General features: G+C 45.4%; 2 protein-coding genes and 1 long non-coding RNA gene across 5 annotated transcripts in view; 1 reads left to right on the forward strand and 2 right to left on the reverse strand.

The window, feature by feature from the left end:
• LOC119293386 overlaps window positions 1-645 on the reverse strand; it is a 1509-nt gene extending 864 nt beyond the window's left edge. Inside the window, exon 1 of the long non-coding RNA XR_005143040.1 lies at window positions 281-645. This is a non-coding gene — a long non-coding RNA (uncharacterized LOC119293386). The remainder of the gene's footprint in view (window positions 1-280) is intronic.
• Window positions 646-1455: 810 nt separating this feature from the next.
• Window positions 1456-2642, forward strand: LOC119295146 (tetrapyrrole-binding protein, chloroplastic-like). Its single transcript, XM_037573484.1, has one exon. It carries the CDS (start codon window positions 1671-1673, stop codon window positions 2490-2492), a length of 822 nt encoding a protein of 273 aa, XP_037429381.1. The 5' UTR covers window positions 1456-1670; the 3' UTR covers window positions 2493-2642.
• A 283-nt stretch (window positions 2643-2925) lies between these two features.
• On the reverse strand, window positions 2926-8361 carry LOC119295145. Of its 3 annotated transcripts, none has more exons than XM_037573481.1 (11): window positions 8185-8358; window positions 7433-7509; window positions 7279-7354; window positions 7123-7195; window positions 6975-7026; window positions 6823-6884; window positions 6129-6192; window positions 5360-5420; window positions 5186-5272; window positions 3881-3974; window positions 2926-3025 (listed from the first exon to the last, which is right to left on the reverse strand). In XM_037573481.1, exons 1-11 carry the CDS (start codon window positions 8274-8276, stop codon window positions 2933-2935), a joined length of 831 nt encoding a protein of 276 aa, XP_037429378.1. In that variant the 5' UTR covers window positions 8277-8358; the 3' UTR covers window positions 2926-2932. The 3 variants fall into 3 exon arrangements, with proteins under 3 accessions (XP_037429378.1, XP_037429379.1, XP_037429380.1); XM_037573482.1 differs by having other exon boundaries at window positions 5360-5417; window positions 8185-8357; XM_037573483.1 differs by lacking the exons at window positions 2926-3025; window positions 3881-3974 and adding an exon at window positions 3999-4846 and having other exon boundaries at window positions 8185-8361.
• Between the last annotated feature and the right edge of the window lie 3916 nt (window positions 8362-12277).

Genomic DNA, 12277 nt, shown 5'->3' on the forward strand with positions numbered 1-12277 from the left:
ATATCATTATGAGTGCCCAGATCTTGTTGGAGGTGCTGTGTCTAGGCAAAAAAAAAGGTCAACACCTAACTGTAACTTCTTTATATGATTAAAAAAAATCTGCAGATATACATTTGTTAAGCAATAGGAGCCGGCGTACCCATGTGTCTTGAGACTAAACATGATGTAAATTAATTAGCAAAATATTATTCTAATAACCCGATTCACTCCCACCATCATAACATGTTTTGAATCATATGAAAGGAGATTTAGTCTCATGATGTATTCATGTGGAGTTTACCTCAAGGATCTGTGACTGAAACTGGTTCAGACAAACACACAAACACCTTGTGTGCAAAAAATAACTGAGAACATCCACAAGCACATGAGCGTCCAAATTTGAGGTGAAAGTGGTGCAGAGGGGACGGCCAGGTCGCCAGCAAGTGCAACGACGACCAGCTCGCGGTGGCTTTGGTCGAGCGGCGAACGCAAGCCCTCCCGAGCGGCACACAGCGAGGAGCTCGGGCACGCGGGAGAGAGGAGGAGCTCGGGCACGCGGGGAAGATGAGGAGCTAAGGTGGAACGGTGGTGCAGGGTGCTGTGATTGCCGGCGTCGGCGGCGGCCGGCGCGTCACCGGATCGAGCGCCGCACGGGCCGCGTGCCTCCTGGCGACTGGGATCAGGAGGCGTGGGAGAGAGGAGAGCTCGTGCAGTCGTGCTCGTGTCTGTTTTTTTTATTTACAACCCCGGACGAAATGTTTTTTTCACTTAAAAACAGGGACTGCGGGTTGATTTCTTAGAAAGAGAGGGACTTTTATGAAAAATTGCTGACGTACGACCAGAAGCAATAAGCGCTTTATTAGTAGGTAAAGATAAAGATAAAGATAAAGATATATACCAAACTATATTTAGATAGGTATATCGCGGGTATGGTAACATTTATTTGCACAATCACATGGTAACGTACTACATAGAATGCAACGCACATGCAACTATCTAGTCAAAAGAAAAGAGGCTTACCATATCATGTTCAATCACAACAGTCACGTAACAATGAAACCAAAACCCAAGTGGACAAACTCTTTCGAGTTAATTTCGACGTATTAAACATTGCATATATGTATCCAATCACCCATGATGTAGAGGGTGGGCTATTCTATCTTCCATTTTCCAAAAATACAAATTGGACCGAAGCGGCTGGAGCTATCTCACCCAAAAGAACTGAAAACCAGATGCGCGGACACGAAATTGCTGAATTTTCCAAACTTCTATTGTGCAGCAACAAAATGAAGCAGCAGAATATAACAAGAATGTTCCACGGACTCAGCCTGCCCACCTCCCCCTCCCCTCCCCTCCCTGCAAACAAACACATGTGTTGAGCTGCGATAGCCAGTATCCTCATCTCACCCAGAACCCACCAATCGCAGCGCTCCTTTGTATTCTCCTCCAGACGCACCCCTACAAAACCACGGAAAGCCATAATTTTTCACAACAAAGAGGAAGAGCACACAGACAAGTAGACCACGCGCCCACAGCCTCAGCCTCAGGTCTCCCTCCGCGCACCGCCACCACCACCAAGTACAACCAAATCCCCCGACAAAACCCCATCCACTCCTTTATCAGCGTTTCCCTCCCTTTCCTCCCCTCCCCTCCCCTCCATCCATCCTCAGCCGCCTCTTCGCCGGCCGGCCATGGCAAATGCCTCCCTCCAGTCCTTCCTCCCCCAGCACCACCATTCTTTCCCCAGCAGCACGACCCACGACGGCTCCCCTCCCGCGCTCCTCAAGCTCACCGCCAACACCACCACCAACGCCAGCAACAGCATTTCATTCAAGCTCTTCGCCAGCAGCTCCTCCTCAGTGACCACAACCGCCAACTCGCCGGCTCCGACTCCGGTCGCCGCCGCCGCGGCGACAACCTCGCCGCCCACCCCCTCCCTGGAGCTCCTGGGCCAGCAGCTGGCGGAGGGGGACTACCGGCAGGCTGACGAGACCACCCGGGCCCTCCTCATCGTCCTCGCGGGCGAGGCCGCGCGCCGCCGAGGGTACGTCTTCTTCTCGGAGGTCCAGTTCATCTCCGTCGAGGACCTCCGCGCCGTGGACGCGCTCTGGCTGGAGCACAGCGGCGGCAGGTTCGGGTACAGCGTGCAGCGCCGGATTTGGGAGAAGTCGCTGCGCGAGTTCACCCGATTCTTCATCAAGATTGGCTGGATGAAGAAGCTGGACACCGAGGTGGAGCAGTTCAACTACAGGGCCTTCCCGGACGAGTTCATCTGGGAGCTCAATGACGACACGCCGGAGGGCCACCTGCCCCTCACCAATGCGCTCAGGGGCACACGGCTCCTGGAGAACATCTTCACCCACCCCGCCTTCGACTGCGAGGAAGAAGAAGCAGCAGGAGCAGAGGAGGAGGCTGACAAGGGCAGTGCCACTGGTCAGAATAATAAGGATGACAACAAAGGCAGGGGCAGGCCAAAGAGTTTGACAGATTTCAAGCCTGATTACTCCTTTTAAGGAGCGTGGAAGTTTGTGATGATGCTGTCATGGGGCAGCTGATTTTAAAAAAAGTCATGTTTCTGTAGTTCGTTTTGTTGTTTCTGTACTGAACATGCATGGAAATTTGTGACCATATATATATTATAAAGATAAGTGTTTGAAAAGTTGCTTGCTCTGGACACGGATGATTGCATCCAGACATGCAAAAGATAAACTGCAAAGCTAAAATACTATGTTCTCTTTTCATCCGCTATACGCCATTTGGGAACTTGGTGCAGAAATGGCCATGCCATTTTGAGCCGTCGGCTTTCGGCGGATTACCTCCGCTTGTTTCCTGGCAAGTGACTGTGACTGGTGTGAGCGAGAACAATTTTGCTGATGAATCTTTCAAACCTGATGAGCTGTTTCAGGAAAACAAAATTACCTCTCTTGTGACTGCCACTATTTTTTCCACCGTTTCATGCACAAGGACAGAGCCTTCGGGTATGTCGATGTGAGCCATCACAGGTGAGGCGGTCATCCATCTGCATGTACAAGCAAGCTCCGGGATTCTGAAACAGCAGCCAAACGAAAATTAGTTACATGCTTTAAGTCTCTTTGCCAACACTCTTAGACCTGTCCAGTGCATGCAGTCCCCGTGCCCGCGCGCGCACACACACACACAAGAGTAAGGCAAGCATGAGCTATATGAATCTATTGAGATAGGTATGCTTGGCTCTCTACCTTGTACTCCCTCCATCCCATAATATAAGAGCGTTTTTTACACTACACTAGTGTCAAAAACACTCTTATATTATGGGACCGAGGGAGTATTTGTTTTCTTTTTGGGAAAAAAAAAGATTGGAAACCAAGGGTAAAATTCCTCACTTTTCCCTCTCCCGGTCTCCCCTAGCCAAGATCCAAATGCTCAAAGCTGATATGTCGTGTGGCAGACCCAGCATTGCCTAAATGTTATATCATGTGTGTTGTGTGTCAATGGCGCATAAGGACCTTATTAGGAAGATGAGAAAGATAGAAATTATTAGGAAAATATGGAGATAAGATCAATTTCCTTTAAATTAGATGTTAGTTTCTTAGACAAGGGACACCATGTACTAAAGCATCATAGCCTCTCCAAGACTCCAACCACGCCATCGATTATGCCCTGATGGCAGGTAGATGGGGACAGTTGCGGACACTTTCGAGTTAGTTAACTATTTTGAGGGGTGGTCAGTACAGTTGCGGAGACTTTTGAGTTGGGAAATGGCCAGAAGTATACACACAAGCAAAATGTATTTCATGCATATCAAAACGTCCTTTTTCTAGAGAGACTCTTAACAGTCTGCATGTGGTCAAACAGCATAAATACACAGGAGATAACCATTATACGGGAAATTAGCAAATAGAAAATAATGCATTAGTCATACCAAATTTTTTGGAGCTTCGTCTACAACTTCGGCAGGTTGATCGGGCCCAAGACTGGGAAAGCAACCATTTTTGCATCTCATATATTTCTGCAAACTGGTTTCAATAACAAAACATGAGCAAGAAAATGCTGATTTGTGTTTCTTGAATTGATAAATAGTCAGATAAAAAGGTCAACACAACTCCATTTCAAATCAGACTTGCTGACTAAATTTTCCTCGTGCTGATTTGCAACATGAAAGAATTTGTTTAAAATAGAAGTGCAACAGATATGGTTTTGTAGCAAGAACCACAGGTGTATGTAACTTACTGGTTACTACTACTTGGACATCCTAGATGAATAATGATAAATAAGACCAAATAACACTGTTTCATAAATTATGTTAGTGACAAAAAGACCAAAATCACACTGGTAATAGCAAAGCCTCATATTTGGCCCAGAATCATTATTATCTGAAGAATCTACATGTTAACAATACTGCTATCAGTAATTATAGGCACTCTAAGAATATGTTTTATATTGAAACGTGATTCACCACTTTACTTTTGGCAATCACACATGATATGAAATCCACCTCATATGGACAACTACAACGTAAAATTTTAGATTGTGCACAAAATAGGCTGCAAACTTTTATCAAGATATATGATGCTTTTCTTAGCTTCCATCACTCCACTGTATAAGATATTAAGATATATGGTGTTTTCCTTAACTTCCATCACTCCACTATATAGATTGCACCACGGTCCTGTCTCTTCTCCAATTAAGTGTTTTGCTTTGTCATTTACAAACTTCTGCTGGAATTGTTTCATTTAATCAAGTAGGCAGTAGTTGGTAATTCAGAACTTGGAAACGTGTAGATATCTGAAACTTCTCCAGCAAAGAGATTGCTTCCATATTCAGATTGAGTAACTGGATATGGGATGGAGCAAAACAGCTGATTAGAACGACGGCATGCTTTAAAGCCCTGCAGGCCCAAAACAGATGTAAATAATGACTTCCTTTAAAATACTGGTTCATATCAACTTTAGAATATCAGCTCATCGTCAATTTTCATCTAAAGAACTGTGTCGTTCAAACTATATAACAAAACAATTAACTGGGTCGCGTGCAATCATGCAAAAAAAAACGTTATTTCCATAAAAGCACTTAACATAATCACAGTGGAACTTGCTACTCGAGTAGTCAATCAGACCAAAATTATTCTATCAGGAAAACATCTGAGGATAATCAAACAACAATATCTACAATGATGTATTATTTAAACGGAAATAGTAGAAATATTAGATATTTTAAATAAACTTACATCTGACATTTGTTCAACTCAGAAAGCCTGCTTGGAACACATGATTGTCCTTTTGCTTTGCATGCAGAACTACACGATTCCCCCTGCCTAAATTTCAGGTTTGATTACATAAGGAAATTCCCATGGGCATCATTCACTGAACTACATTTAGAGCTTAAATTGGAAAGACCTTACCTTCCCAAAATGACGTTAATGCCATCCAGCCTTGATCCAAAATTAGATTCAGTTGATCCTGCTAAATAGTTATACATAGTCATTTCCTAAAGCATAATCCATGTCTTCAAGAACGTGACAATGTGGGCATTAGTAGTGGACAAGAAGTTAGCAGCTTGTGCACTTACTGGGCTCAGCTCAGACTAAGCTTGACTAGAAAGGAAGTGATCAGGGGTCTAATTCTTGTTTTCTACAACACATCCAAGAATTCAACAGCAAAAGTAGTCCCCAACCAATGCCAACAAATCTCAGGTTCCTATCTTCCTTACAAAACTCCAGAAAATCCCCCTACCCGTGCACTATTATCGGCCCTATCAAGCTCGTTATAAATCTCTAAGAGTGGATAACTAACTGATTGAATCTAACTGACAGATAGGGAGGCAATGAAATGATAAAATGAAAAATGCTAACAAACTGCTTCCTGTACTTTATTTTGCTGTGACTAGTGCTGGCTGCTGTTCCACATTCATGCGATGAGCCAAAGTGAACTGGCTTGGCCTTTATGAATGGGGCTAGACCACCACTTCTGGCTCGTAGCATGTAACATCAAGTGAGCTGAGCCAAGTGGAGCTTGGTTCGTATCCGCTCCTAATGGGCGGTTCAATTTGAATCTTATGAGGAAATAGTAATAGCATTAGCTAAATAATTTAGGTACTAGAAATGATGGTGAACAGATGCTATTACTAGAGAATGTGGTAACTTAGCCAAGATGTAAGAATATAATTTGTACCTGATGAATTTTGCTGCACCAGAAAGCAATGATGGAAATCGCTCAAATATGCATTTTCATGGACCTGGTAGATTCAAACAACAACTTAGACTGAAAGGAAGAATTGTTTACCAGATAGTTTTAACTTGTAGTTGTTGAATTTATAACATGCCAGATTGCCAACAAAATAAGACACTGTAAGGATGAAAATATACTGGAGCTCTGTTCCTATTATAGATATTCATGTAAAAGGTGTCCTGAAACATTCATATTAGAGCCAAAATCACTGTTTTGACTCTTTTAATGAAGTTTAGCACTAACTGACTCTACCTGAAAAAGATTTCACGGTCTGAACCTTTTAGGAAATGCCACCCACCGTATCAGGGCATATTGTTTACACAGGAAACACCATGGTCAACGGCATTTGCGCCCTGGCCCATGCCCGCTGACCTGCTAACGCGGCATGTCAAACGCCAAGACATGACAAATCGTATTGACCATGCCACGACAGCAGATCAGCCAGGCATGGTTCAGAGCGCAAACGCTGTTGACCATGGCATTTTCCGTGTAAACAATACGCCACGGTGGGTGGTGTTTCCTAAAAGGGTCAGATCGTGAATGTTTTCCGATTGGGGTCAATTAGTGCTAAACTTCATTACAAAGGCGAAGACAGTGATTTTGGCCTCATGTTTGCACGCTAAGAAAGAACACATACCACGCTTGCAGAACTATGGCGGCATCTTCCCATGCAGAAATCGAAGATATTGGCGTAAGTTCCTAGAGGATAATAAAGTGTAAACTTCTTCTGACACATTAAAGTTCTCATTATTCTCAAGATACACCAAACAATAACTACAAACATCTTACCAGCAGTAACTGGCTTAGCTACCTTCAACTTCAGCACATCTGCTTCCTTGGTCTGTCAAAAGGATGAGTAAATAACACAGGAAATAACTCATTTCGTTCAATCTTCTTATGCCAAATCCAGTACTGCTAGTAAGAATGTATGATTTACCCTAGAAGGATTCAAGCAGCAAGAAACACAATACTCGTAAGAATTGCAGCACTGCAAATCAAGGTTGCAGCCCCTGCATGGTGCGGTGAACTGTGTTAGATTTATAATGTTGCCATCTTTCTATGACATTTGTGCAACAAAAGGTAAGAAACTCACTGACAGGAGAAGCGTGCTCCTGTTCGTGGGCAGCAGCGAGACCATGGATCGATCGAAAGGGCAGAACATACATAACCTAAATGAATGTGTTCACAAGGGAGCATAAGTTTACAGCACAGTATATCTAAGCATGAGAGAGGCACAGGTGTACTACCATTATCATCTGATATCAAATGCCGGCCTTGAACAGTTCGCCTGCATATAATGGGTGCAGCAAGACCAATGTCCTTCCTGAACAAGACTTGCAATCAAGTTGTGCCCTCAGATTTAGTGAATAACATCCAGATATCAAGCTAGCATCTGGAACTGTACTAACACTAGAATGGATAAACACTGATAATCATGGACTCATGGTGGGATGTGCAATGAACCTTTGCCCCGGCACAGAGCACCATTTGAACAGAGTAATTAACATATATTTAGCTCGATGCTTATCACTTCATAAAAGTATCTGGTACAACCATTTATTCTGATATTGTGACAGTAAATGAAAACCAAGAAAATGAAAACATATACACCATGGAGTAGTAATGTGTTGACCAGAAAACGTAACTACGCCAAACATCATCGTCCGGGATCCCAACCGCACAATCATAATTCCATACCATAATCAAGCATGAGGCGTAATTACACAAACATAATCGAGCATGAGGCCTGATTCCACAAACATAATCATAGACAACAACGAGCATGTCATTAATACTCAAGTAATTTAGAGCCGCAGAGCAACTGGCGAGGTTCCCAGCGGTACCAGACCGCAGCAAACACGGAAGAAGTACCGCGGATACGGATGGATTTTGAAATAGTTTAGAGCTACGGTCGGCGACGACGAGAGCGCTCGCATTTCCAGGACGCGACGCTGGACAGGGGAGGCGTGGGGGTTTGCGGGGAACGGATCTCACTCACCGGATGGCGGAGACGGGCGCCGGGAGGCAGGCGTAGAAGGCGGCGGCGGCGGCGCAGAGGATCCTGGGGAGGAGGAGGCGCGGGTTGGCCATCGGGCCGGCGAGGGGGACGCCGGGGCAGCGGGTGTACGGATGCGCGCGTGGCAGCTGTTTTTTTCTCACTGAAACGGAGTAGCGAACGAGCGAAGGGACAGGGATGAGGGATACAAATGATCCCACGGACCACGGAGGATTTTACCTTCGCTTCAAAAGAAAAGTGGAGAAAAGATTTAGATAAAAATTCCACTGTGTAAGGTCACATTATTTCTTAGTAGTTTTGGTGATTGATGACAATGCTTTTACGGACTCATCGTATGCTTTGAGGGTTTCAGATATATCTTGTCTAAACACAAGACGATTTGGTGTCCCTCGAAGACTATTGAAGACGGCGTTTCTCCACGTTTTTTTTCGGTGGATTTGAGTCGTAAGAAAGCCGTACTATTAAGAGGGGGCTCGCGTTGAAAAGGTTTTGGGTGGAATCTCACGTACACGTCTATTCCTTTGTGCACCCGCTTTCCTTTGGCTCTTTGGAGCATCCTCCGTCTTTCCATGTCTAGGCAAAATGAAGGACTCCTAATGTTGCTGTTCTGAGTCAGGCGCTAGTACTGCTCCACATAGCGGTACTACTGCATGCCCTTGCGATAGTACCGGCATCCTGCGCGGTAGTACCGTGAGTGCTCACGGTAGTACCGCTCCTTGGGAGCGGTAGTACCGTAGGCTTTAGGTCAGGTGCTGCTGCCCGAGCGGTAGTAGGGGCGGATGTAATTTTTTACATCCGCGCCTAACGCGGTAGTACCGTGCCTCCGCGCGGTAGTACCGCAAGCCCTGGCCAGGCACATCGGCATGAACGGAAGTAGGGGCGGTAGTATCGCGAGCTTGCGGTAGTACCGTGTCGGATTTTTTCATAGACCTAAACTCAGCGGAAGTAGTCACGGATGTAATTTTTTATATCCATGTCTTCTCTGGCTTGACTATCCCTGCCTTGCGGTAGTACCGCAAGGGGGCGCGGTAGTACCGCAAGGGGGCGCGGTAGTACCGCGCCAGCGGTTCTACCGCTCCCTGTCTGTGCACAACAGGTCTAGTCCTGCCCTTGGCGAGCCAGCGGTAGTACCGCAGGCCCGTACGGTAGTACCACTCGTAAGGTGCGGTAGTACAGCGCGTCACGGGCTGAGTTGGTGAATAGCGGTTGGATTTGCTCTTCCACTATAAAAGGGGTGTCTTCTTCTCCGAGTAGTCCATCTCTTCCATCCCTAAGCTCCATTGATGCTTTAAGCTCCATTTTCGCTCGATCTCTCTCCCTAGCCAATCAAACTTGTTGATTCTCGCGGGATTGGTTGAGAAGGCCTAGATCTACACTTCCACCAAGAGAAATTTGATTCCCCCCACTAATCCCTTGCGGATCTTGTTAATCTTGGGTGTTTGAGCACCCTAGACGGTTGAGGTCACCGCGGAGCCATAGTCCATTGTGGTGAAGCTTCGTGGTGTCGTTGGGAGCCTCTAGTTAAGTTGTGGAGATTGCCCCAACCTTGTTTGTAAAGGTTCTGTCGCCGCCTCCAAGGGCACCAATAGTAGAATCACGACATCTCGCATTGTGTGAGGGCGTGAGGAGAATATGGTGGCCCTAGTGGCTTCTTGGGGAGCATTGTGCCTCCACACCGCTCTAACGGAGACGTACTTCCCCTCAAAAGAAAGGAACTTCGGTAACACATCCTCGTCTCCATCGGTTCCACTTTTGGTTATCTCTCACTTTTACTTGTGCAAGTTATATTGTGGTATATCCTTTGCTTACTTGTGTGCATCTCGTTGTTGCATCATATAGGCTGCTCACCTAGTTGCATATCTAGACAACCTACTTTGATGCAAAATTTAATTTGGTAAAGAAAAGGTAAAAAAGTTAGTTGCATATTCACCCCCCCTAGTCAACTATATCGATCCTTTCTGTTGGTATCAGAGCCTCGTCTTTTGATTAAGGACTTTGCCGTCCGAAGAGTATGGTTGACACCGTAGACGGTGAGGAGGAGCACTTCAGTGTGCTTCCGTCCTCGTCTACGGCTGATGGGGGAATCTTGATCTCACATGAGGAATTTAATGTGGCTTTGGACACATTGAAAACCTCCATGAAGGCCGAGGTTAAAGGCATGCTTAAAAACTTTCTTGATGGTCTCAAATTATTCACCGCACCGTTGGAAGTGGTGGATCCCACTAACAAGGTGGCGGATGCCAACTCCGATAAGGGGGAAGCTTCTAGTGATAGAGTTCCTTTATCTAGCGGTAGAAATGGAAATGGCATGTTTACCCATGTGGAACCTCCACTTACTATGGAGGACCGATTCCCTCTACTCATTTAAATCATGTCGGCTCTCCTCCTAAGATTGTTAAAAATGAAGATTTTGATGCTTGGGTCTATCGCTTTAAGCGTCATTTAAAACATGTTAACACTAATCTCTAGAGAATCATTGAAGAAGGTTTCTATCCGCATGACCCAAGCAACTTCACTCCAAGAGAAGCCGCGGATAATCAATTCAATGAGAATGCTCTCTTCATCCTCCAAGATGCAATTCCACCCGAAGATATTGCACATCTCCGACCATTCACCGTGGCCAAGGAAGTATGGCACCATGTTGTTTCCCTCTACAAGGGAAGCGCTAGCATTCAACGCTCCAACTATGAAGTGGTGCAAGATAAAACCGATGAGTTTGCAATGAATGAATATGAAGAACCTCGTGTGCTTTACCGGAGATTAACCACTCTCGCGGTCTCACTCCGAGATCATGGGAGCAAGGATACAGATGACAATTGGATCAAGCACAAGTTTCTCAAGGCCGTGATGCCCTACCACAAGGCCATGTCCTCTATCATCCGTCAAAGGCCGGACTTCCACACCTTGTCCTCAAATGAAGTGTTGGATGAGTTTGTGGCAATGAGGATATTGGACAAGACCTGCGGTGTTGCGTTCTCAAAGAGCAAAGAAGCTCAACCTTGCCTTGAAGGCCAAGGTTAGTGTGGAAGAAGAGGAAGAAGAGAAAGATGAGAAGAGCAACCCCGAAGGCACGAAATATGATTATTATGAGCACATGGCTCTTGCTTAAAGACAATTTTGGAGCAAGAAGAACACAAGGTCAAACTTCAACAAGAACAACTCAAGTGGCTTCAAGGGCAAGCAATGTGTGAGAACATGTTACAACTGTGGCAATGTGAGCCATTTTGTTGCGGAGTGCCCTTACGAGAAGCGGGAAGACAATGGTGGCAAGCTCATCCGAAAAGACAAAGCCAAGTCCTTCCCCAGCAAGAACAACTTCACCAAGAAGACTGCAACAAAAGGGTTGGTGGCACAAGAAGAATACAATGAGGATGATGATGAAGATAGTGAAGTCATGGCCATGGCCTTCGTTGCCATTGCCACAACTCCATGAGTGTCTCTCTTCGATTCACCCAACGAGAACATCACCGCCAAGTGCCTCATGGCCAAAGCCACCAACAAGGTAACCCACAACATCAAAACTACCATCATTACTAATCCTTCCTTGACAGATTGCATTGATGAACGTGAGGGGTCTAATGAAGAGGTAAATGAATTTGAGTCTTTCATGAGTAGGCTCAAGGGCAAATCCAAGAAGCACTTTGTTGCTCTCTTGGAACAACTTGGTGAAGCCAATGACATGAAGAAACCATCTCTAAGATGGAAGGTCATAGTCATGACTATGCTGATGAGATATCGGACCTCTCTAATGCGCTTGAGGAAGAGCGTGTTCATCTTTTGGCTCTTGAGGAGTCACACAACGATGACCATGCTAAATTAAAGAAAGATCTTGATCGTCCTCTTGTTGTTTCTCGTGTGCTAAATTCCGAGAAGGCTAAACTTGGGGTTGACCTTGCTAGACTCAAAGAGGAGTTTGATATACTTGACAAGGCTCACAAGGCCTTGAAGGGTGTTCATGCTAACCTCAAGGAGTCTCATGATCAACTCCAAGTGAAGCTAACCAAGGAGAAAGCCACCTTTCCGCATGTGGTCTTAATTGATAGTGCAAATGCTACTAACCCGTGTTGTGAGCATG

This window comes from Triticum dicoccoides, chromosome 4B, assembly GCF_002162155.2.
Source record: "Triticum dicoccoides isolate Atlit2015 ecotype Zavitan chromosome 4B, WEW_v2.0, whole genome shotgun sequence".
In the NCBI taxonomy this organism is placed as follows: Eukaryota; Viridiplantae; Streptophyta; class Magnoliopsida; order Poales; family Poaceae; genus Triticum; species Triticum dicoccoides.

What these genes read in the sequence shown, in the direction of transcription:
- LOC119295146 (XM_037573484.1), top strand. Translation starts at nt 1,671, where the DNA reads ATGGCAAATGCCTCCCTCCAGTCCTTCCTCCCCCAGCACCACCATTCT.
- LOC119295145 (XM_037573481.1), bottom strand. Translation starts at nt 8,276, where the DNA reads ATGGCCAACCCGCGCCTCCTCCTCCCCAGGATCCTCTGCGCCGCCGCC. An exon ending in TTTGATATCAGATGATAATG is followed by an intron (nt 7,355 to 7,432) that starts GTAGTACACCTG and finishes ACATTCATTTAG; the next exon opens with GTTATGTATGTTCTGCCCTT. An exon ending in GCCATAGTTCTGCAAGCGTG is followed by an intron (nt 6,193 to 6,822) that starts GTATGTGTTCTT and finishes TGAATCTACCAG; the next exon opens with GTCCATGAAAATGCATATTT.